General features: G+C 43.1%; 1 protein-coding gene across 2 annotated transcripts in view; it reads left to right on the forward strand.

The window, feature by feature from the left end:
* The window catches only part of ADAMTSL1 (ADAMTS like 1), a 268453-nt gene that overhangs the window by 96567 nt on the left and 144930 nt on the right, over window positions 1–26956 (forward strand). For both annotated transcript variants that reach the window (XM_073345470.1, XM_073345471.1), the window contains exons 8-9: window positions 8148–8259; window positions 13237–13375. In XM_073345470.1, coding sequence (XP_073201571.1) covers window positions 8148–8259; window positions 13237–13375 — 251 coding nt within the window. The remainder of the gene's footprint in view (window positions 1–8147; window positions 8260–13236; window positions 13376–26956) is intronic.

Below are 26956 nucleotides of genomic sequence, written 5' to 3' on the forward strand. Positions count from 1 at the left end.
TGGTCTCTAGAAATGTAGGAGGGAAAGCCTGGAGTTGTCCTGACAGTTAGTTCCATGTTGTTGTTTTTAGTGTCCATAATGTGTGAAACTCCTCACACCTGTGCAGTGGCCAGCATGGGGCCAATGCTCCATTTAATTCCCACTTAAGCAGTTGGTGGCCAGGCAGTGTGGGGAGCCAGTGGTTACTACAAGCTTTGGTTGCTGGGAGAAATAGGGCTCTTGGAGAGGAGGAAAGAGCTAAGTAGACTGGGGGTATGTCTACACTGCAATTAGACACCCATGGCTGGCCCATGCCAGCTGACTCAGGCTACTGGGACTCAGGCTATGGGGCTGTTTTTAATTGCTGTGTAGATTTCTGGGCCTCACAGGGTCCTAGAGCCTGGGCTCCAGCCTAACCCTAGAAGTCTACACTGCAATTAAACAGCCCCACAGCCCATGAGTCAGCTGGCATGACCAGCCATGGGTTCTTAATTGACTCGGGGTAGACATACCCCGAGTGTCCAAAGAGGTAGAGTAGCTGAATAATTGACTGGCTCCAGTAATAGAGGAACAAAACAGACCAGCCAGCTCCATAAGGTCTGAAAACCTCTTGGGGTAAGTCTACACTGCAGTGAAAGTCCATAGTTTTGAACTCGGACTCCAACCTAATTCCCTTTTCATCTACACACAAATCGCATTGACCCAGGGTCCCTAGACCTCATGGGGTATGGGGTCCAAGCCTGAGTTAAGCCAGGACCTTTGCAGTGTAGACTCAACCCCACTGGACTCATATTCTGAAAGTCTGCCAAAAGTATCACAGGCTGACTTTTTTGTCCTCTGTACAGTCAAGTTTGGTTGACAGTCAAGTTTTCCCACACTGCAACATGAACAAAGCCAGAGATGACCCATGCCTGTTGATAGTGAGGGGATGGGGGCACAACCCTGGAACAGCTCGAGTCATGAGCCTTCCCCCTCCCTTCAGCTTCCAGCTGTTTCTCCTGCCTCTCCCTCTCCCTGACTGGCGTAGCTCACAGCTCACTGGTTCAGTTCCCCCCCAGGAAGGGGACCCAGCCACATCATATGACCAAGCAATCTGGGAGGCATATGGCCCCACGTGTCCCCCCCTCCCCACGTGTCACCTCTGGCTAGAGTGGCCACATTTTGGGAGGGTGCTAGGAAGACTGGGATACGGGTGATGGGACTCGAGCCCACATTATGCAGTGTAGCTGCTGGAGACCTAGATTGGGACCCAGGATACAAGCATTCCTGACCAGGGGTTACAAATTAGTGTAGATGTTCAAGTCCTAGGTTAACAAACCCAGGCTCTGCTAATTTGAGTTCTGCTAACTCTGGGCTTACATTGCAATACACACATCCCTAGATGGCTGGGAAGTGAGCAGAGAGAGTTAATATCTGAGAGATATATCCGAGCCATTAGCAATTATCTTTGAAAAGTTATTTAAGATGGGAGAGATTCCAGAAGACTGGAAAAGGGCAAATATAGTGCCCATCTATAAAAAGGGAAATTAGGACAACCTGGGCAATTACAGACCAGTCAGCTTAACTTCTGTACCCAGAAAGATAATGGAGCAAATAATTAAGCAATCAATTTGCAAACACCTAGAAGATAATAAGGTGATAAGTAACAGTCAGCATGGATTTATCAAGAACAAATCGTGTCAGACCAACCTGATAGCTTTCTTTGACAGGGTAACAAGCCTTGTGGATAGGGAGAAGTGGTAGATGTGGTATATCTTGACTTTAGTAAGGCTTTTGATACTGTCTCGCATGACCTTCTCATAAACAAACTAGAGAAATACAACCTAGATGGAGCTACTATTAGGTGGGTGCATAACTGGTTGGAAAATCATTCCCAGAGTGTAGTTATCAGTGGTTCACAGTCATGCTGGAATGGCATAATGAATGGGGTCCCGCAGGGATTGGCTCTGGGTCCGGTTCTGTTCAATATCTTCATCAATGATTCAGATAATGGCATAGAGAGTACACTTATAAAGTTTGCAGAGGATACGAAGTTGTGAGGGGTTGCAAATACTTTGGAAGATAGGATTAAAATTCAAAATGATCTGAACAAACGGTCTGAAGTAAATAGTATGAAATTCAATAAGGACAAATACAAAGTACTCTTATGAAGGAACAATCAGTTGCACACATACAAAATGGGAAATGACTGCCTATGAAGGAGTACTGCGGAAAGGGATCTGGGGGTCATAGTGGATCACAAGTTTAATATGAGTCAATAGTGTGACACTGTTACAAAAAATCAAACATTATTCTGGGATGTATTAGCAGGAGTGTTGTAAGTAAGACACGAGAAGTCATTCTTCTGCTCTACTCCACTCTGATTAGGCCTCAGCTGGAGTATTGTGTCCTGTTCTGGGCGCCACATTTCGGGAAAGATGTGGACAAATTGGAGAAAGTCCAGAGAAGAGCAACAAAAATTATTAAAGGTCTAAAAAACCTGACCTATGAGGGAAGATTGAAAAAATTGGGTTTGTTTAGTCTGGAGAAAAGAAGACTTGCGGGGGGGACATAACAGTTTTCAAATGTGTAAAAGGTTGTTACAAGAAAGAGGAAGAAAAATTGTTTTTCTTAAGCTCTGAGGATAGGACAAGAAGCAATCGGCTTAAATTGCAGCAAGGGAGGTTTAGATTGGACAAGAAAAGCTTCTTAACTGTCAGAGTGGTTAAGCACTGGAATAAATTGCCTAGGGAGGTTGTGGAATCTCCATCATTGGGGATTTTGAAGAGCAGGTTGGACAAACACCTGTCAGGGATGGTCTAGATAATACTTAGTCTTGCCATGATTGCAGGGAACTGGACTAGATGACCTCTCAAGGTCCCTTCCAGTCCTATGATTCTATGAATAAGAGAGAAGTCACTCAGGAGAGGGAGTTGAGCTATTGAGGTGTGGGGAATAGGCCTGGCAGGAGTCCAACAAAATTAGGTGCGTGATAAGGGTGCATTCCCATGATGGTGATGTTGAAATCCTTCTGTCAGTCACAGCTGTGATAGGGCTACCTGAATCTTCAGGGCTGCTGTCCCTCTGCACAGGGTTGAATTTTACCCATTCTACTGCCTTTCTAAATATGGACTACTTGCCTTGTAAAGAATATTACAACCAATTTAATAAATACCTGCTAATTAACTTTACTAAAACACCCTCACAAATATTTTTTTGCTTTTCTTCATGAAGTCCATAGTAACAAAGAAAGGGCCTATTTCAGTAGTGTAATTGAAAAAAAAAATGAAACAAAAAACTTGCCTGGCCTGCTTGATGGATGTGTGAGTGTGAGTGATGTAGGTTGTTCATTGCAGTTATCTGTTTCTCCCTCTCCCCCATTTCATTCCATTCCATTCATTTGCATGCTGGTTCTTTCCTTGGGGACTTTACTGAGAGTCAAGCAGTCATCTGAACCTGATAGCTTTTTATTTTAGACTTGTAGAAAGCTTACGTTCAAAGACATTTTAAAGAGTCCGTTTTAATAGTCTCCCCAGTGCTCTTGCTTGATCTCTTCTTCCTGGTGAGCAGAGGCTGACACCACTACAAAGATTTGTGCTTGGTCCCTGGTCAGTAAAAGTGCCTCCTGTCATTTTTTGGTGATTCCTTTGGCTGATTAAGAAGTGACATTGACAGGCACCAGAGGGAGCTCTCCTCTGTCAGAAAGAGAGCCACTCAGGGGACCTTTGAAACTAAGGGAAGTTGAGGCCAAAAATGGACAAGAAGAGTAATCCGGGGGGCTCAAAGGTCATGCATTTCTTCCTCCAAGGACAGAAAAGGTATTAAAGGAATCAGCCTCTAGTTCTGTTTTATACTATGCAATTGAAAGCCTTCGGCATCTCTATTTATTTAGTCTGTTGTGCTTATTGTTTTATTTTAAAAGATCATCTTAAATTGTTTTTCCTGCCTATATAAATTCATATACAAATTATGAACAGCAACTAATCTCCTACACACCTTAGCTCTCTAATTGTAGCTATAATTAGGAATATTAAAGCACTGTAACTATAGAAAGGAAAGTTTTGTACAAAAGAATCTTGCCATTTTTCTTTTTGTTAACATAAAAAGGTCAAAATTACATATGCCAGATGTGGCTCACTCTTCTCTCCCCCCCACCCTTATATGTTATTTAATATAAGGCTTTAATGTTCAGTATGCCATTAAGAAATCAAACATGATGGTTTGGGATTTGGCACTTGCAAAAGCATCTGTGATAATGATGCAGAAGAATCCTTCAGAACTTTTATGATAGGGATGGTGGTGACTGAGTTAGATCATAACACGCCAGATGAAACTTGACTAGACAAAAGAGAGTGCGAGTGATGCAACCCCTGGTTTGGATTATACATAAAAAGAACACAAACACACACATACACACGCACAGATTCCATAAAGTCTCTGGGCATTTTATTAGAATGCAGACATCCTTACTTGACCATATATCGTACACTGACAACTACCTGATGGGCAGGAAAGGATGAATTAATAATGCCTGCTGATTAAACAGCACAACTGCGGATGTAAACTTAGTACAGTCCTGGAGGTCAGATTACTGTGATCTATAACAGACATAAATAGATTGCAGAGGCAAAAAACCAAAGAGGTTTTTTTTAATGATATGGGCTAATTTTTGTTCTGATGACTCAAAGGACAGCACAGCACCATGTAAAATAAAGCCTAAATATTTCAATCTGCTGATAGTTGCTACAGAAGGGCCATTTGAAAATGTAATTGTTCCAAAACACAGTTAATTTTGTGCTTCAAATGTTAGGTTATTTGTTGGTTTTCATTTAGGACGTTGCAGTTTTTCCCAGATCAATATTGTATTTTATCAAAGTCAAAGTGCAGTTATTCAACAGGGAACTAAACAGCTGGTGCCTGTGTACACACACACACACACACACACCCCGCTTTGATAAATGATTTACAAAAACAGTTTTAAAAAGCAGAGAAATATGGGGTAAGAATTAATTACAGGGGCCCTTCCTTCCTTTCTGCCTTGGAGGGGAAAAAAAATCAATAGTGACTGTTTGTCAAAGAGGAAGTAACCAGTTGGTTCCCCTGAGGCAGATACGAGCATATGCATTATCCCCAAATCTTCACAGAACTGGTGGTCTTCTGTTATGTCTTGTTCCTGAAAGATGCTAAGCACCTATCTGATGTGCTGAGCCTCCTCCCCCCAATTCCCACTGACTTCAATGGGAGTGGAGGGCAACAGGTTGGGGTGCTCAACCTACCTACGCACACAGCTACCAGGATTAAGCACAGTGCTAGCAGCCTAGCATCCTAAATGCTTTTACCATTTTAGCCACTTCTGGTCTTGATAGTGCTATGCACTTTTTCAGCATTCTATGCCGTTATGAAATGGGTACCATTTTCTCCATGTTGAGACTCGATATCCCTAGGACCACACAGCAAATCAACGTCAATTAAAGAGTTTCTTCTAATTATTGTTTTAAAAGATACACAAGACTTTGCCTCCTCTTCTCAGGGTGGTGGCTTCCACCATTGGCAGGGCGGAGTCGAGGAGGAGGACAGCTGGACTATTGGAGATGGGACAGCTTCACAAGTTCCCCAGTCTTCCAGTTTGGACTGTCTGTGGGTGGGAGTTCGCCCTATGCAACAATCTGAACGGTCTCCTGAAGCATTTGATGTGCTACAGAGCCAGCATGTGTTACTCTTTGGATCTTGCCTGGATTAGACAATCACTGATATTTTCTGCTGGATCAAACCCTTAGTTTTAACAAATTGTCAAACAACATTCAAAAGACATTGCTGCGTGGAATCAGTATACACTGGTCTTCCTATGCTTATAGTACTCAACAGAGAAAATAAACAGTGATTTGTCTCATTCTTTCACCTGACTTATTTAGTGTCATTCAGTTCGCATCTGTAGCTCATTGCAATTCCTTTGTACCATGTGGTTGTCATGGTTGTGTGGGTAACTTCCACCTAGCTCTGGAAAAGATCCGCATCTGCCTTTTCTCTCTGTCGGATCAGACAGACAATCACAGACACACACGGATAATCTTTGGGGAGATGGGTTATTATGTCTTCCTGACTTTTGATGTGAAACCCTTCCCCCCCCCCCTTTTACTAAGCTCTGTGTAATCTATCTTCTCATTTATCACGTTCCACTTAAGACCGCACAGCTGAGTGGATCATTTTGGTTTAAGCATCATTGTTGATCTTTATTTTAAAGAGGAAAAGTAAATTCTCCCAGGTGAATTTTGTTTCTGTGTGTTCAAACCAGAGACCTTCTCTAATGGTTTCCAGCATGATACTGTGCTAGTCCCAGGAGCGTGCTGGGCTCTTGTGAACTAAGAAAAGTCTTTCTGAAGAGTGTGATTAATGGACCATCCCAGCACAAGGAATTAGATATCCTGTTTCTGACATACAGAACTAAATGATATGAATCCATACAAGAGGCCTCTCATTTGCTGAGGAACCTGTATTGCCACAGCTGTATTTTTTCTGTTGGGAATTTACCTCAGTGTTTACTCTAATTAGAAGAGACCAGCATACTCTCAGTGGACCAGAACTCTTGTGGCCCCCAACATATCCTGCAGCATTTCCGTTTTCTTCCTTCCCCCTTCATGCAGTTCAAGATTTGCTGTGATTTGTTATCATGTTTCTGTCCATCTACAGAGGGGCAGGGGAGAAACCCACAACACAGACTCTGCTGTTCAATTCAACTTGATTTGTGGGTTTTTTTCATTCTTGTTTTTCTGTCTAGTCCCTTTCCCTTTGTCAGTGCCTCTCAATTTTTGGAGGGAGAAATAAAGACAGCGTTAAAAACAATTCGAGCCCAAAAGATTAAAATCAGGGCAACTACTTGACTATATGGAGAGAGAGAGACACACACACATTTAAAACTAGTCTGGATAAAGCACTAGAAAACTCACTTCAGGAAACAATCTTGCACTGGCAAGGGGAAGGACTAGGTGACCTAATAAGCCGCCTCCATTTCTGACTTGTGAGTCAGATTCTCCCCTGTGCTGTGTCCCCTTTGCACCATGACACTGGTGCAGAGCAGCCCTAGCGACACGGACGCATCCAGCCCTGGCAATGACACCCGGCCTAGGGGGTTCCCTAGTGGTACAGCAGCTCCCATGCTCTCTCCCTTCCAACTGTCAGTGTAAGGAGCATCACTGGGGGAAAGGGAGGGGCACCAGGGCTTTCCTGTGCCCTACAGTCCCTCGCTGTGGTCAACCCCGTGGAGCTATTGTCAGGCAGGCACTGTGCTTTATGCCAGGGGACCAGTCCTGCACACAGATCACCCAAGAAGGGGGGGGGCGGAGAGGAGCACAAAGAATGACTAATACACATGCGCGTGCACCCCTCCTGAGTGTCAGCATATGTTCCTTGGCCAAGACCAAGAACCTGAGCCTGTAACTAAAAATGCAATCGGATCCCAAGTAGGATCCTAAACTGTATGTGAGAATCCAAAATTCAATTCAATAAAAGGGCTAGTTTGTAATATAGAACAGTACCACAGTAGAGAGAGAGAATATGAATGTATTACAGGCAGAATAAGAGATACTCCTGGCACAGTAAAGAATTAGATCTGCCTGAAAGCTTTAGTTTGCTCTAGTTAAAGTATTTTACTTCCTTTTACATGTTAAAGTAACATTGATAGTTGCATCTGTTCCTTTTATGCACATGTGTTTCTCTTTGGTACAATCTGCTGTCTTTCTTTCTATGCTACTACAGTATTTAGCCTTTTCATGGTCTTGAAGCCACTCCTGCTCTTAAGAATATAACCTTCATTGGAATGAGGCAGGGGAAAGGGGTGTTGGTTTTAAATCAGTAAATGCCGGTGGATGATCTCCTGGTGGTGTGAAGTTCAGTCCAGGTCCTCTGTATGGTAGCTCTCCACTAGCAATAACACTTCTGTTCCTTCCTCATCACAGAACGCAGGCTGTAAAACACTATGGCCCCAACTCGCTAACAGTTTGTGAGAGTGTAATTTCTGGCAGTGGTTCAGTCTGAATGCCAAGAGGCAACATTCTGTTTGTGCCTCTCATTTTTTAATTATAAAATGCCTCTGGTATTTCATGTAATGCATGGTATTTACAAGATCCTTACAGCAAAATGACTGTTAGTGTCAAACTGTGGCAGCTTTTCCATTCCCATTACGTCTTTTTCAGGTCCGCTATGCTGGTGCTGCTGACAGCGCGGTTCAGTTTATCTTCTATCAGCCCATCATTCACCGATGGAGGGAAACTGATTTCTTTCCTTGTTCCGCATCTTGTGGAGGAGGTAATATTTTGTGTGTGTGTGCGCGCGCGGTCCCACCTACAAGATAGCTCAGACCTGCTCAGTTATTTGTGACTGTGCCTTCTCGTGGCTAGTCTACAGAAAACATGAGCACGAATACTACTGCAGGGAAGGGAGATTCTCTTCTCACTTCCATGGTATTAGCCTGTATTTTTGGATTAGAAGGTCCTAAGTTCTATGGTTGCTGAAACCTTGAAGTCCATGTGGCCATAGTGAATGACACAGCTATCAAATAATGGCCCAGATTCAATGGTATAAAGCTGGTGTGATGGCTACTGTTGATTAATTGTTTACTCAGTTGCTTGACCTCACTTTGGTTTGTTATAAAATATACTCAAGATGCCAAATGACCAATGTCAGCCAGGTTTATTGCTCTAAGCTAACAACAACAACATAGTACAGGGAAAAAGGGTCTATACGATACCAGTCTCTGGGAAGCCATCTTGTGCAGCGTTACACTACAGCGTTATGTGCTTCCCAAGTTATAAATAAACAGCTGAAATGTGTGTGATGATTTTACATTTACTAGGGCTGTCGATTAGTCACCGTTAACTAATGTGATTAACTCAAAAAATTGTGATAAAAAAATTCTGATTAATTGCGGTTTTAATCACACTGTTAAACAATAGAATACCAATTGAAATGTATTAAATATTTTTGGATGTTTTTCTACATTTTCAAATATATGGATTTCAATTAAAACACAGAATGCAAAGTGTACCAGTGCTCATTTTATATTATTCTTCTTGATAACAAATATTAGCATTGTAAAAATAAGAAATAGTATTTTTCAGTTAACCTCATACAAGTACTGTAGTGCAATCTCTTTATCGTGAAAGTCTAACGTACAAATGTAGATTTTTTTGTTACATAACTGTACTCAAAAACAAAATATAAAACTTTACAGCCTACAACTCCACTCAGTCCTACTTCTTGTTCAGCCAGTCACTGAGACAAACAAGTTTGTTTACATTTACAGGAGATAATGCTGACCACTTCTTATTTACAATGTCACCTGAAAGTCAGAACAGGCATTCGCATGGCACTTTTGTAGCCAGCATTACAAGGTATTTACGTGCCAGATATGCTAAATATTCGTATTCCCCTTCATGCTTCAGCTGCCATTCCAGGGGACATACTTCCATGCTGATGATGCTTGTTAAAAAAAAATAATGCTGTAATTAAATTTGTGACTGAACTCCTTGGGGGAGAATTGTATGTCTCCTGTTCTGTTTTACTCTCATTCTGCCATATATTTCATGTTATAGCAGTCTCGGGTGATGACCCAGCACATGTTCATTTTAAGAACACTTTCACTACAGATTTGACAGAGGCAAAGAAGGTACCAATGTGAGATTTCTAAAGATAGCTCCAGCACTCCACCCAAGATTTAAGAATCTCAAGAGCCTTCCAAAATGTGAGAGGGACGAAGTGTGGAGCATGCTTTCACAAGTCTTAAAAGAGCAACACTCTGATGTGGAAACCACAGAACCCGAACCACCAAAAAAGAAAATCTACCTTCTGCTAGTGGCATCTGACTCAGATGTTGAAAATGAACATGCATTGGTCCACACTGCTTTGGATCGTTATCGAGCAGAACCCATCATCAGCATGGATGGATATCCTCTGGAATGGTGGTTGAAGCATGAAGGGAATATGAATCTTTAGCGCATCTGGCACGTAAATATCTTGTGATGCAAATATCTTGCTACAACAATGCCATGCAAATGCCTGTTCTCACTTTCTGGTGATGTAAATAAGAAGCGGGCAGCATTATATCCTGTAAATGTAAACAGATTTGTTTGTCTCAGCAATTGGCTGAACAAGAAGTAGGACTGAGTGGTTCTAAAGTTTTACATGGTTTTATTTTTGAATGCAGTTTTTTTCATATATAATTCTACATTTGTAAGTTCAACTTTGATGATAAAGAGATTGCACTACAGTACTTTTATTAGGCGAATTGAAAAATATCATTTCTTTTGTTTTTTACAGTCAGATATTTGTAATAAAAAAAATATAAAGTGAGCACTGTACACTTGGTATTCTGTGTTGTAGTTGAAATCAATAACGTATATATGAAATCAATATATTTGAAAATGTGGAAAACATCCAAAATATTTAAATAAATGGTATTCTGTTATTAACAGCATGATTAACATACATACATGATGTGGATAACACACGTTATATATTAGTCAATGGCTCCACTCTTCCCTTGCAGGGATGTGACTAAGGAAAAATGGAACATAGGCAGGCACTTCCTTTTCATGCTGATCTGTGGCTGCTCTGTTGCCCCCTTAGAGCTGTTACTCCTGGGACCAGGGTGCCATTCTGCAGGCCCAGAATCTTGGGAGTGCAAAGGTTTTCTTTACTTTCCCCTTCCAGAGCTGCACTATGCATGCCTCAGCCAGAAGTAACCTTGATGGGTGGTTCTTCCCTTTTTCATGCCGGGGAACTCCTTTTATCCTGAGTTACGCTCACGCTCATAACCCTGATGCATAAATATTGGGATCCTCCACTTTGCAGAGGCCATTTTCTTAATTGTCCTTATCTTCGTTAAGATTTAAATCAACAAGTCCCCATGGTAATTTGCACTCAATACAGAATTTCCCATAATGTTACAGATGGGCATCTTGCAATAGTGATGGGCATATTGTGGCATATTTTCCCATCACCTATTAACACATCTGTTACAATAATCTTGAAACTTTACTGTTACAAGCTAGTCATGTCAACTTCTTTCAGATTTAAGGCCGGATATGGCTAAGCGGAAATTTGGCAGGCCTCAGGCAAGTAAGTCTTGCTTTACTGCCTTATATTACTTATATACCTAACAAACTCTTACCAATAATACATCCTTATCAATCCTCTACCTCCATAATACTACCCTATGTATTCTTATACTCTTACCTACAACTTTAATCTATTCATCACACATTGATTACATATGGGTAAGTTACAATAATAGATAACACAATTCAATATATAAGATAATTAGATATGTAGGCAAATTGTAGCAATGTGACAGCTCACTGGCATGGCACCTCCTGCTGGCTGTCCTAGGAATTAGCTCTTCCAGCCCAGAGCATCCTCTGTAGGCTGGTGTCTCACCTGCCACTGGCCCCATGTCTCTTCCGGACCCCAGTGCCTCCTCACCCTGGGGTGCTGCCCCCTGGCAGTGTCCCCACACTCTGGGTCTCCCCTCCCAGGGAACCCCCCAACCCTCTAAACCTACCTTGCCTCAGTGGCTACTGCCAGTCATCATCTAGCCCCTGCTCACTGGGGCAAACTGCAGTGTAATGGCTACTCATCATTGGCAAGGAGGTTGGACCAGCTGCCTCTGCCTAACCCTGGGCTGCACCTCTGCAACCCCATTACCTGTGTAGGCCTTCACCAAGGCCTGCAGCCTGGGAGTTTACCAGGCTGGAGCTCCCCAGCCCTATTCCCCAGCACTGCTCCAGTTTCAGGTACCTTGCTCCCAGGCAGCTAGCCCTTCCCACTCCAGGGCTAGAGTGAGACTTCTCCAGCTTCTGGCCCACAGGCCTCTTATAAGGGCCATCTGGGCCCTGATTAAGCCAGCCACACCTGATTAAACCAGCTATATAGTCAGCTTCCCACAGTGGTTCTTAATCCCTTTCCCTGCTGCAGCCCTCTCCAGGGCCGCTTTTAACCCCTTCAGGGCTGGGGTGGGGTGAACACCCCACTACACAAATCAAAAGGAACTCAGTGAAAAGAAAATGTGCAAATTCCCTGAAGTGCCAGTACAGTGTTACTTATTGGGTTGTTGGGTCTGAAGTAAAAATTTTCAAAAGTAGGTCAGATTGGCAGAGACCCTGGGGTTTTTCACCTTCCTCTGGAGCATGGGGCACCACTAGAAGATTTAAACTAGTATAAATGATGGATTCTCTGTAACTTCAAGTCTTTAAATCATGGTTTGAGGACTTCAGTCACTCAGCCAGCAGTTAGAGGTCTATTACAGGAGTGGGTGGGTGAGGTTCTGTGTTCTGCAGTGTGCCAGAGGTCAGACTAGATGATCATGATGTTCCCTTCTGACCTTAAAGTCGATGCGTTAAATGGCCACTGAGGTGCACAGTTATCCTTTAAATGCCCATTTGCACATGCAGTTTAGGCATAAGCTTTTGAAAACCGGGCTTTCTTGCCTTAATGCAGATCTCACTTATACTGTTTTTATACCAGCATAAATGAAATAAATTTTACACCAGCATAACACCATTAACAGGGAATATTGTCTTGTGGCTAAGGTATTTGACTGTTACTCAAGGGATCTGGGTTCCATTCCTGACTGTCACAGACTCACAGTGGGACCTTGGGCTCCTGGGAATGGCGTCCCCATGCTTTGCTCCTTTTACCACTGTGGTGCCTGGGAAAGCCCTGCAGTTCTGTAGATACCAATTTATATCCACAGATATCTGCATCCGCGGGTGTAAATTTGTATCCACGGCGGGCTCTACAAATAATAGTTCATGTCAGAGCCAAATCAGCTCTTGAGTCTTTAATGTATGTGCTTTTAGAAATACAATAGTATGAACTGTGAAACATGACTATTATCTTTGCAGTGTTAACTGAATTATATTGCTCCTGTGGCTCTAAAATAAAATAAATAAAAGTTAAGAAGTAATTTCAGCAGTGTAGGCATTTTTGTGAGTTAAAGTATGTGTTTCTTTATAGATCTATTTATATACCTTGATCCTATCTATATTTAATAGATTTAATGGGCAATGTATGGGGGAAAGTCTGTTTTATGAAGGTTTTGGGGGACACCTAATCTTTTTGTAAAATAAGTTTGTTAAATATGGGGTAAGCCTCTTGTTACATTGGGGGTGGGGGCGTCACTTTGGATAGTGTTTTACAAAACCAGAGTTAACTTGTATTTAATACATGTACAGAGAAAGAAATTTAGCTCAGATGCTCTGTCTTTTGACTCTCTGAATGTCACAGGTTACCAGCTGACATCTGCTGAATGTTATGATCTGAGAAGCAGCCGGGTGGTGGCTGATCAATACTGTCACTACTACCCTGAAAACATCAAGCCAAAGCCAAAACTTCAGGAGTGCAACTTGGACCCTTGTCCTGCCAGGTCAGTCAGCTCTAGCATTAGAAGAGACCAGGCGTTACTTGAGCAAAACCAAATATCTATTTATTCCTCTTCCTGTTTGTTGATTGACCTATAGAATAGCTCCGCCTTTTTCGCTGGGCAGTGTGTACTGGGTAAAGTAAAACTGGCGTGTTTATCCCATGTACAGTGCAAAGAACAGTTTTAGAGATGGTTGTTTCTTCCCTCCAGATTACTTTCTGCCTCATTATGTATTGTAATGTGTGGGAAAACAAACTACCCAGGATAATATCCTATGATAACCACAGGTCATTAAAAGTGTTAGTAAGATCGTAACAAATCCTGAAGGGGAAAACATGTGGCTAGCAGGGGGTAGATCTTGTTTTTATGGGCATTACATTTTGCCTTTGAAAAAAGGACTCCTTGCCACAACAGCTGCTTGTGAAAATTTAATGCAGGAACGTAGTCTAATCATCAACATCCTCTGACCTTTCACCAAAAGCAAAAGACCTCTTCCCTGTCCCCTGCCAAGAACCCCTTCCCATAGAACTTGCAGAAACAGGAGAGGGACAAAATCAGGGCATCCACTAGCTTGTTAGAGCTCTCTGATCCATTTAAAATTCAACAGGTAGCCACTTAGGGGTCAGTCCTGTGAGGTAATGAGCACCCTGAACTCAGTGAGAATTAAGGGTGCTCAGCACCCTGAATGGTGGGGCTGTAACTGTTCACAAATCATGTATTACATGTATCTTCTAAACATCTGTGTCCCAATTCATAGCTCTGCAGGAAGTGTGCTCAATACAGCTTAGGAGCAAAGATGCCTTAAAGACACCTACTCTCTCCCTTTACCCTGCGGTTGCTCTGTGCCAGGCTCAAACCACACTCAAAGCAGCCTCAATGGCTGCCAGTGGCCCCGCTGCATGTACACCCTCTGGTACACCAGGGTGTAAGGACACCCCCAAACCCCCTCCCAGCACCAGCTGCAGGGAGGAGGAGGATGGTCTGGAGCCCTTATGGGTGGTGCTCCTCTAATCAGATAAACTGGCTTTTGGCTAGGTTTGCACCAGCAGAGGAGCACAAAGCTGCTCTCACATTAGGTGACTCTGCCCCTTGATCCCTTAAAAAAATGACATAGAGCCATTGGCGTGGATGGTTCGTCACAACTGGGAAAACACTCAAGTTCCTACAGTCATGGAAACAGGTAGTGTTACACACTTGACAAAAACCTGAAGTACATTCACTCCGACTCCAATAAATACACCTTGTAGAATCTTTCAAAAAGACGGAGGGGAACAAAACACACAGATATGTTTAATGATGTGACACAGACTGGTGTAAAAGCAGGAAATCCAAAGTTAAAGATGAAGTCAGGAGGATTGCAGGTGATTTAAGTCAAGGTAGAATTTGGTCTCAACCTTCCTTAAGTTGCACTGCCCCTGTGATGAGAAGGGAGTGTGCAATGGGAGATGATGGACTTGATATTCCTGGCTTTCGTGTGTTTCTGTCACACCCTAACACACAGCGCTGGCTCTCAGTCATGTGCATCTAATCTACAGGCAGAATTTAGCTCAGTGTCTCAACCCTAATAAGGGGTTATATTTAGTTAGGCGTGACAAAGGGAAATGAGCTGGGAAGCAGAAGGAAGTCATAGTATTGCAATCTCTCACTATTCCCTTGGTGAGTCTTACAGATCCAGGATTAGACTACAATGCCCAAAACTTTAGTACAAGAAGCAGCGTTATCTTGAAAAAAATGAAAGATTAGAAAATAGCGTAATATTGATGAATGCAGCCAAATTGAGAATAGGTTATGGCACAAACTTCCACAGAAGATTAGGTCTTCCAAAGGCTGGCCATGTTTAGGAAACACTGCAAAACCTTCTCTTTGACGAAGCCTTTCCACCAGAACAAGAATGACACTCACTGTCAACACACTCTTCTACTTGCCTTCTTCGCCCTCGATCAAAATAAACAAAAAAACAACCCCTCAAAGTAACAAACAAATTAAAAAAAACAAACAAAAAACCATAACCATGCTCCAAACAGAGGTTTCATACCCCGGAAAGAGAGAAGAACCAGAGATTCCATGAAGTCCATTAGGGACTTTGCTATGGCTGTTGATTTTTAAATAGAAGGTGCTCAGATACTACAGCAATGAGCAGCAATATAAAACCCTCCATAGATTAGATAAAGGCAGACAGACTGAAATCACTGGATCTGTTCCCCCCCACACTCCCTCCCATGGATTCAGTGTTCTTTTGTCCTTGATGATAAGGCAACATTTTGTGTGGTTTTTGCTCTCTGTGGTTTTCCACTGAAACAATTACAATCTGTTTTGATTTTCCTCAAAACACATTTTCCAGTGAGCACAGACCGACCATGGTCAACTATTAAATCTAAAATATTTCAGAAAGTGTGACTATGGAAAAACAGCAGGTTATAATGGAAATCCATTTTACAACCTCAAGTATTGTGAGTATGTCTCTACTTTGAGTTAGCGATGTGATTCCCTGCTCAAGGAAACCTATTCAGGCTAGCTCTCATACAGCTTGTGGGCCAAAGCAAAAACGCAGCCGAGGCTTCATAAGCTCGCTGCCCCCAATACGTACCTAGTATCTCCCGTGGACACGTACTCATGTTGGCTAGCCCCTCCCACCACTTGCACCACCATGTCCACACTTCATTTTTCTAGCAGGTTAGCTTTATTTGAGCTAGTGTTGGTATGTTTACTTGAGCTGGGAATCACACCACTGGCTCAAAGGGAGGCGTGAGCAGCACCTACTATAATGAGAGGTTTCAGAGCAGCAGCCGCGTTAGTCTGTATTCGCAAAAAGAAAAGGAGGACTTGTGGCACCTTAGAGACTAACCAATTTATTTGAGCATCAGCTTTCATGAGCTACAGCTCACTTCATCGGATGCATGCAGTGGAAAATACAGTAGGGGGTTTTATATACACAGAGAACATGAAACAATGGGTGTTACCATACACACTGTAATGAGAGTGATCAGGTAAGGTGAGCTGTTACCAGCAGGACAGAGGGGCAGGGAGGACCTTTTGTAGTGATAATCAAGGTGGGCCATTTCCAGCAGTTGACAAGAGTGTGTGAGGAACAGTAGGGGGGGGAATAGTTTTTCTTTGTGTAATGACACATCCACTCTCAGTCTTTATTCAAGCCTAATTTAATGGCACAGATCTTGGGAGACAGGCCAGTCCTTGTTTACAGACAGCCCCCCAACCTGAAGCAAATACTCACCAGCAACCATACAACAAAAACACTAACCGAAGAACCCATCCTTGCAACAAAGCCCGTTGCCAACTGTGTCCACATATCTACTCCGGGGACACCATCATAGGGCCTAATCACATCAGCCACACTATCAGAGGCTCGTTCACCTGCACATCTACCAATGTGATATATGCCATCATGTGCCAGCAATGCCCCTCTGCCATGTACATTGGCCAGACCAGACAGTATCTATGTAAAAGAATAAATGGACACAAATCAGTCGTCAAGAATTATAACATTCAAAAACCAGTCGGAGAACACTTCAATCTCTCTGGTCACTCGATTACAGACCTAAAAGTGGCAATATTACAACAAAAAAACTTCAAAAACAGACTCCAACGAGAGACTGATGAATTGGAATTAATTTGCAAACTGGACACCATTAAATTAGGCTTGAATAAAGACTGGGAATGGATGTGTCATTACACAAAGTAAAACTATTTCCCCATGTTTATTCCCCCCCACACACACACACACTGTTCCTCACACGTTCTTGTCTCAGCTGCTGGAAATGGCCCACCTTGATTATCACTACAAAAGGTTTTGTTTGTTTGTTTGTTTTCCCCTCTCTCTCTCTCTCCTTCTAGTAATAGCTCACCTTTCCTGATCACTCTCATTACAGTGTGTATGGTAACACCCATTGTTTCATATTCTCTGTGTATATAAAATCCCCTTACTGTATTTTCCACTGCATGCATCCGATGAAGTGAGCTGTAGCTCACGAAAGCTTATGCTCAAATAAATTTGTTAGTCTCTAAGGTGCCACAAGTATTCCTTTTCTTTTTACTGTAATGAGATAATTTTACTTTGGCATTGATTTTAATAAACTGTTACCTGACCTGGTTTTTGTTATTTTTTTTTTTAATCCAGTTCTGGATCACACATGTCTTTTCTCTCTGGCATTTACCCCAAGACTTTTTTTTTTTTTCAATAATTTGAAATTCCACATGCTCAAATGTTAAGGCAGGTGGCTGCAAGGTATGTGGGAGGAAAGAGAGAGGGAAAAAAACTTTTGGGCAGATGTCAGGAAGTAATTTTTGTTTTGTCCAAGGCACATAACTAGGCAGAGCTGTTGACATAAAGACCCTGGGGAGGAGAGTCATTTAGAAACAAAGCTATGCTATCCTAATGTACAGGGAGTACCAGAAATGACTCAACTTAATGGAAGTGTCTCCACAGAATGCCAAGTTACTGACAACCATGGCTTTCTGGAGAACACACAGAATCAGGAACCCAGACTCAGAATCAAGGACAGTCTCTGATAAGAAGAAAATAAGGTTCAGAAAACTATAGACAATAAGGATGGTCTTGTGGTTAAAGCATAGGCTGGGGGGGGATCAGGATTTCTGGGTTCAAGTCTCTACCATGGATTCACTATATGAGTAGCTAAAACACACAATCTCTGTGCCTCAATTTCCCAAACTGTAAAAATGGGATAATAATTCTTCCCTATATCACGTGGTTGCTGCGAGGCTTAATTTACTAATGTTTGCCAGGTGCTCATATACTATGGTGATAAGTGCCATAGGAAAGCTGATAAAAGTAAGTGGTTTTGAAAAAAGAAATGAAGAGGTTTTACTGTAGTGTAGTTTATATCTGAATTTAGACTGAAAGGGAAGGACAGCATTGTTTTCTAATAATTGTGTTCCGTGGTTCTGGGGATTTACAGTGCCTATAACGTACAGTCTTTTACCTCTAGCTTGTTGCTCCCTATTGGCAATAATTAGCACCGTTTTTGGCAGTGTCAGCAGCAGAGAGGCCAAGAATTGAATGGACATGGAAAACGAACCACCCGCTCTTCTTTAGGGGTGGTTCCTCCAGCTCAGAGTTGAGGAGCAGCGTGGGGAAGCTTACGCTGCCAAATCCTGTGCTGTACCTGATCTGGGCAAAATTCAGGACTTCAGTCTCTGAGGTTTTCATGAACACTAAATTCATAGCAGCCCTCTTTTAACTTTCCAAAACATTCCCATGATGGAGAGCTTTCAGCTGAAAAAAGACTTGATGGGAAGTTCAGGTGTCTCCGATGGCCTCCCGATGGCTGCATAAAATGACTCCCTTTTCTAATGACCGGAGAATGGAATTTTATTCCTGTTTGAGAAAGGAAGTCTGTTTGGACTATGTGTGCTGTGGACTTGCTTATATCTTTGAGGTACTGTAAACTGAACAAACTGTTCCTTTCATAATTCAAAGACATTCTTTAAAGCAGTGTTGATAACAGGAGTTTGAAAGGTTTTCACTTCACACACCATTCCAGGTCACTGTTTACAGCCAATGAACCCTACCCCCATTTCCAGCATTGAAGTTGCATTTAGATTCCAGCTTCCCAAGCTATCTCAGGTGACATTCACTGATGCACAGAACTCTTTCTATATACTCCATGATCTTGTACCATTCCTATCTCCTTTGTTTCTGAACCTAGGGTCCTTTGAGTCATTTAAGCGCTACTTAAGCCTTTATGTCAGGGGTTCTCAACCTTTTTCTTTCTGAGCTTTCCCTCGCCCCCCCCTCCATGCTATAATAACTCCACAGCCCACCTGTGCCATGACGACTGGTTTTCTGCATATAAAAGCCAGGGCTGGCATTAGGGGGTAGCAAGCAAGACAGTTGCCTGGTGCCCCATGTCACAGCACCCCCATGAAGCCACATTGCTCAGGCTTCAGCCTTAGGTGGCGGGGCCCAGGGCCCGGGCTTCAGCCCCATGCGGTGGGGCTTTGGCTTTCTGCCCTGGGCCCCAGTAAGTCTAATGCTGGCCCTGCTTGGAGGACCACCTGAAACCTGCCCATGCCGCCCCGCCCCCAGGAAGCCCTGGCCCTCTGGTTGAGAACTGCTTTATTGGGTGGTTTAAATGGTATGTATGGCTTTGTGCAGGTCCTCTTCACCAAGTTGAATTTCACCTATAAGCCTTGTCTGTACTTAAAAAGTATTCCCTGTGACAATCCCCTGGCAGCTGGACCACTTCATCAATTAAACCTGCTTAACTGACACTGGTAAAAAGGCCAGAGGTCACCTGAAGCCTTGCCTCTATGGTTCCCACCAGAACTGGTGCTAACACTAGTGGGAATTTTTTGGAAGATTTTCTGGTTCAGACATGTCCTTCAACACCTGGATACCTGCAGTCATTCCCAAGCGTACCTTTGGTGTTTAGCATTCCCAGCAAAATTGCAACAAACCGTCTTCCTTTAGCATTCTGACGTATCATTTCTGTATGCGCATGTGCGTGTTGTAGTATATGTAATATTAATCTGGTACAGTGTCTGATAGGTACCAAGAAGCAAAATGAAACCTCAATATTAAATAAAAATTGTTGTCCCTATTTTTTTAGTTGTAATTGTTATTAACTTTTTAGCTATTCTAACAGCAGCAGCATGTTACAAATCACAGCACATGAAAGCATTCCAAGTATGTCATGACCATTCAGATCAAACCAAAGTACTTGGAAACCCATCAGAGCACAGGATCCCATGGACTTTATAGTCCACTTCACTCAGTGATGATTTGATTGTGAAGGTCACTAGTATTTCTTCAACAAACAATAGAAGACATTTGTGTGGTGACCTTTTGTGAATCTCATCAGAGAGGCAGCTAGTGTTTCAGTATCATGAATGAATACATACAATTAAAAAGCGGACTAAGATATTTTCTTAACTAATCATAAAGGTCTCTGGTTCATTACAAATTGGCAGCCAGTGCAGGAAATTGCCAACTGCCTTCCTTTTAGCTTGTCATCACCTCCTTTAAATGTATTTAATTTGATAGCAATTATGAGGCAACTACCGCAGTAAATCAGTATTCCTGTTTTCACTGCACTCTTTGTCAGAAGATAAATGAAATTAGAGTTCTGGCACATTTCTGAAGAGAAGAGGCCTGCTTTCTCTGATGCATGCAGTAGCAGCAATAAATCTGTGATGAAGAGGTTCTGAGAGATGATGGTTCACTTATCCCTATTGCCCTCCAGTGGGATGTACAATAAACTTTATTTTGAATAGTCTTCCATATAAAATGGCTCCAAAGGGCCTTACAGTTAATTTAATTGGGCCTTTAACCAGAGAGAGGCAAAAAGATTATTTTGGATTAAATTTAGAAATAGATCAAGTCAATGAGGTGATGAAACAAAGAAAGCCTTTTCCAGATGGTAGGACATGCAAAGAAGGTGGCTCTCACATCAATGCAGATGAAATTGTGTGGATTAAAGAAATGAGGCTGGCATAAGTTAAACTAAGGTGGGGGGTTGCTGGTGAGTATTTGCTTCAGGTTGGGCGGCTGTCTGTAACTGTTACTGTTACTTTTCTTTCTGTGGCACATGCAATAAAGCAATGTTGCTGTCTGTAAGCAAGGACTGGCCTGTCTGTGGCACATACAATAAAGCTCCCACCAACATAGCGCTGTCCACATTGGCGCTTCTGTCGGCGTAACCTTGTCTGTAGGCAAAGGAAATATGGGAAGAGAATGAGGTTAGAGTCAAGGATGATACCGGAGTAGTGGCAAGTGGGTCATTAGAGTTGTACAGGAAGATGGATAAAATAGAATTGTGCCTGGGAATGCTCTGCTTGCCTCAAGAAGAAGTTTTCTTTTGCAGACATGTAGGTAAAAACCAGAAACTCTGCATAGAGCTGAAGGAATCTGAAATGAAGCCACAAGATGATTTTGTTAGGACAGGTAGGAAGGGTGGATCGGGAGGTATTAATCAAGGTGTTAAAAGCTATGTGCAGTTGAGTAACATCAGTGTACAAGTGGCTCTTAATGTTAAAGGAAGAGATAAGATAAAGGAAACAAGGAGAGTGCCATCAGCAGCAGTTAATAAACTATATGGCAGAGAACAATTTCCATGCTAGTGTTTGCACCAAACTCAGGTTTCTGTCTGTCCTAGCAGAAGATATGTTAAAGTTGATTGTAGGCTCTTCTAATCAAGTTACTCGTTGAGAATGAAACTCCAGCAAATATAGAAAGACAGCTGGCTACTGGGATTGGCTCTGTCTACGGTAGCACTTTTGTCAATACAACTTATGTTGCTCAGGGGTGTGAAAAAACACCCCTCTGAGCGACACAAGTTACACCGTCAGAAGCACCCATGTGGACAGCACTATGTTGGTGGGAGATACTTTCCTGCTGACACGGCTACTGCCACTCATTGGTTTAAGTGGTTTAAGTATGTTGACGGGAGAGCTCCCTCCCATCGGCACAGAGCAGCTACACGAGCGCTCCTACAGTGACACAACAGCATCAGTGCAGCTGTGCCGCTGTAAGCTTGCCAGCGTAGACATGGCCGGTTTGCGCTGGATATTCTGCTGTAGCTGTTTAGTGGAAGAAGATATCGCAAATTTTAATCCCTATGTGCGTCAGATTTCGTCTAAATCACTATGGAAAAGTTAAACTAGATGAAAATGTTGTTGTTTTTGACACCTTCTGTTTTAATTGGTGGCACAGCATATTTTAAGGGGCTTTATTGTATGTGCCACAGAAAGAAAAGTAACTTTTGTGCTGTTACTGCTTCCCAATTTAAATTGAAGATACCCATTCCAGGGCATCTAAATAAACTGCCAAGCCTAATCAGAACGCACATTACCCTCTGAAAAAAATAATTAAAAAAATCAGTTGTTTGCCACTTTTCTAAAAAAAAAAAAAAAAAAATATCAGTTTGCCACTTTTGATTAACTTCAGTTACAAGGGCTTCAAAAGGTCTGATACAGATTCTGGAACTGGTCTTCAGAAGTCTATCGCGATGGCCCGTAAATACTAACCAAACGTTTCTGCAAGGGAAAATGAAAGAAATGCACCCCAGGGAGGTCGCTTTCATTTGTTACGATAACAAGACATTATAGCTCTAGATCAATGAGATGAGAATTCACAAATATCTAGATATGAGACACTCTAGAATGCTGAGCCAGAGCTATGAAAAAGTTGGCTTTCTCAAAAGGATCATCTGCAGGTATTTTTATTATAAGACTATTTAAGTAACCACTGACATTCAGCTCAGTTTCGTAAGCTCCTTGGAGAGCTGAAACTGGCTTTTACCTATCTGTAATGCACCAGACAGATGTAAGGCACTGTCAACTTAATAAATATAATATTACGCTTGTGGCTTTTTGACACTGGTGAAGTGCAAGGCACTTGTCTTTTGGCTATATAGTTGGGGATTAAGCGTGATGATCCAGATTCCAGAAATGGGAGTGCTTCTACTTTGGAAGTAGGCTGCTCACATACAGAAGTTTAAATGAAAAAGCGATTATCAATCATTACCACACAGTTAACACAGATATCTCCTCAGACTGCAGGGAAAGAGTGGTGATCTCAGATAGTAATATATGGAAAATGCTTCCTTTTTAAGGGCGAGTACTGTATCTGTTCTTCAGGGCAAAACAATCACAATGCAATTGTCTCACATGGTCGTGGAGTCACATCCTCATAATGTGAGGATGCAGCATCATCACACTGTGACTTAATGGCAGAAAGCCTAACCTAAAATATGAGACTTTCTCATGGGACAGTGCAATGAAATCATGACTCTCCTGTGAATATTGGCCTCTATAGTAACTTTAGTTTTATATGGCAGCGTTTTTACAGCCTTTTCAGGTGCAGACCGCTAGTGGAAGTGTGACATTCCCAGCTTGTGGCAAACAGAGGCTAGGGACACCATTCTTGCCCATCCTGGCTAATAGCCATTGATGGACCTATCCTCCATGAATTTATCTAGTTCTTTTTTTAACCTGTTATAGTCTTGGCCTTCTCAACATCCTCTGGCAAGGAGTTCCACAGGAGTGACACTCCACTCTCAAGTTGAACTACCATTGGCTCTTTTCTTTTCAATTGCTCGCAATATGCTTGATGACCTACAGAATGTCATTTAAAAGACAAAGTCCCTGAAAAGTTTACAATCTAAACCCCCTCGGTGCAAAGCCCTGGGGTAGGAAACGTAGCAGTTCCAGCTGCATGACTGCTGGTGCCATGTAGCCTGCAGCACAGGGTAAAAAACAAACAAAAAGAAGCTGTAGTGTCTAAGGGGGCTGCTTCTGTTTCCAATTAGCCCAATGCGATTTGGGGGTCGGGGCAGAAAGTCTTGCAGAGATTGGGGGAGAGAAGTGGGGATGAGGGATCTGCAGGATTCCTGCCCTCTGTGCAGACGTGCCCTCCAATGCTCTCTAGCTAGAAGGCTGAAACCAGGGAGAAGAGATGGTCCAGTGGTTCCTTTTTAGCCGCCAACCTGACTTCTCTTCAAGCAGCTGCTCATGCCAAGTTTTCCTTCTTTGCTCCCTTTGGAGCTCACAGATAGTCAAGAGGCACCAAGAGATCCTGCCCTTGCCTTCTTCATAGATCCTTCCAGTAAGCAGTGCTGGGGAAGCTACCAGCATTCTTGCCAATAGTCCTGGTTAGGTGAGAACAGACCCAATTGGAGCCCATCACAGAGAAGTTTTGTACTCACTATCCTGAGATTGTGAGGAAGACGGCTGTTCTGCAGTCCCCTTCTCTATTTCCTGCTGGTTGCTGCTCCCAGCTCCAACCCTCTGCAGCTGCCTCTAGAACTGTGCTCAGCTCAACAGGTGGCAGATCTGGGTGCCAGACACATGTAGTGAAGTGGGGGAAGAGGCCACTAACAGCCAGGAGAGGAGCCTGCACTCTGTGTCAGAGTCTCCAGGGCAGATGGGCTGAGCTGTGGAAGGAAGCCATCTGGGGAGATGAGTTAAGCCACAAGGGATGGAGGGGAGACCAGGGGACTATAGGAGGAGAAAGGGGCTAACACTTTTTTCAGGGAATTACACTAAACATCAGCCAGAAATTTGGGACAGCTGGGGGGTTGATATGCATGCTGGTGAGTTTTCAGTGATTTTTCTATCCATGCTTCACTCACTTCCTAAGAAGAAAACACCCTTGTAATTCACCCCCAAGCCAGAAGAACTGTCTATTGGCTGGGGACCTAGCAGACCCCAGAGTTCTTGATTATTAGGAGAATTGTCCCTGGCCACATTTTTCCTAGTGGGAGGGATCTATGAGTAACAGTGAAGGGAAACTGGTGGGGAGAGGAATCTGGGGAGAGAACTTGGAGAGAGAGAGAGAGAGAGAGAGAGAGGTTAAGAAGTGGTGGCATCACAGAGGGGCACGGAAAGGGAAGAATAAGAGTCACAAATTGACAGCAAAATCATTAAAAATGAGAAAAGGGAGGGAATGAGGAAGAGGTGGGATGCAGCAATTGCTCTAGGTACATATGTGGCCCAGGTGCAGATCCACCACAAAGGGGGGCTCCAGCCCCTAAAAGATGGAATATCTCTGATTTAAACCAATAGTAGGCAAAAAGACCAGGGCTTAGTCATCATTAGCCTCTGGCCCTTCGCATCAGCAATGCTCGACTGTCTCCAGAGGTATAAATTTCCCCCCACTGGTATATTCCAAGCCACTTCCACATGAGCCCTTGATGCCAGGGGCAACAGATCAGAGGCAAGAGGGGTTATGGCCAGGACAGGCTTGTGTCCCAGATATTCTGTGTCCCCGAGGTCTGGTTTAACAGAACAGGGGGAGAGGCAAACTGCCTGCTCTGTATCCCTGTGTCGGCACCGGCACTGACATAGGCCTGAATAGGGCCCCAAGTGGCTAGAAGGTAGATTCATCACATGGAAGTGCAGTGGTGCTTTTCCATACAGTTGAAAAGCAGCAGCTTCTAGAACCAACTCTGTGGCTTTCACAGTGAAAAAGGAACATTCTAGGTAGATAGCCAGCCTTTGTAGTGCACCCAGCCTTGGCACGTTTCATTCCCAAGGCAGCAGGGCAGATGCACTCAAAAAGCAAGCTGCTGGGTTCCATGTAGAATAAAGCAAAACTGCAGTGTGAACGAAGCAACTTGTCAACTGGGAGAAAACATAATTCTACATGTTAGAGAGAGGACAGTCTTCTAAAATCTAGTCCATGCCTATGCCCCTTCCAGAGTAGGATTGTGCCATGTGGTGCATGAAAAGTCCCATTTGTTTCTCCCACGGCAGCCTTATAAAACAAGCTTTCTCTCTCTCCCCCTATATATAAGAGGTCCAAAGTATTATTAAATGTCACCTAAAAGTTTTGGGCCCAGTCCCCTGAGTCTAGTTGAGCTGTGCTTGGTGCAGGAACTGGGGGGTGAGGAATGGTGAGTCAAGACACTTTTCCATTTGGACCTCAGTATATCTTAGTGCAGTTTGGGGTCTGCTTTAAATTATACTGGCTGAAGCAGTTCCCTGGAGACTTCTCTGCCTCTGGTGCATGTTTTACTCTGTTTCCACCCACTCCCACTTGCTCCTTATGCCCAAAATTGGGAGCAGGTGGCACAGAGCTAGTTCTGCCAGCTTCACACTACCTAGGGATTCCATTACATCAGAGGAATATGCAACTGCCCTCCTAGACCAGCTTTGCCTCCCCTTGGCATGGTCAGAGTAGCACAAAGTGTACAGAGTCAGGGTCCATGATTTGGCTGTAGATCTCTTCCATCATTAATTTCAATGATGCTACCACTGATGAATAAGCGTTTTAAAAACCCAGAAATACCCTTTCCTGAGTCAGAAACCAGACAATTCAGAACTGTAGAGAAGATCTTTAAGTAAATGTATTTTTTGTGAATTGCTTTTGTTTGTTTTGATTGGTAGCAACAGGTATGTTGTGTAAACTGGCTAGCTAGGATGCAGTTATTTTACAGTAATCGTCTTGTATTGTTTTGTGTCTTTTGGGAGAGTGGTTCTCAACCTTTCCTGACTACTGTACCCCTTTCAGGAGTCTGAAGCCTGAGCCCCACCACCCGGGGCTGAAGCATGTAACTTAGGGTATCTGGGCCCCAGGCAATTGCCCTACTTGCCACCCATTAACGCTGGCCCTGCACTTGCGACCCCCACATAAACCCATCCTGCAAGCCCCCCCCCAGGGTCATGACCTCTGTGTACCCCCAGGAGTATGCATACTTCTGTATGAGAACCAATTTTAGGATATGTCTACACTGCAGTCAGAGATGTGACTACAGCACCTTTAGATATACCCGAGCTAGCTTTGATCATTCACAGCAAAGTTGCTGTACAAGCTAGCCACTCAAGTACACATCCAGCTGGTGGGTTTCTACAGCTCATGGTGCCTCATCTTCACTGCTATTGTGTTTACACTAGCTAAATCAAAGCTAGCTGGGGTGTGTGTGTATGTGTATGCATACTGCTGTCACACCATAAATTGCAGGGTGGACATACCCTTAGGTAGTTTTTTTGGGGGGAGGAGTGGTGGGAATTTAGTCAGCATATAACAATGGCAAAACAAGTCATTGTAGTAAAAGTTGTCAAAGAAATAGGATAAATACGTTCTGCTTTGAAAAATCACATCTTGGG

This window comes from Lepidochelys kempii, chromosome 5, assembly GCF_965140265.1.
Source record: "Lepidochelys kempii isolate rLepKem1 chromosome 5, rLepKem1.hap2, whole genome shotgun sequence".
Lineage (NCBI taxonomy): Eukaryota > Metazoa > Chordata > Testudines > Cheloniidae > Lepidochelys > Lepidochelys kempii.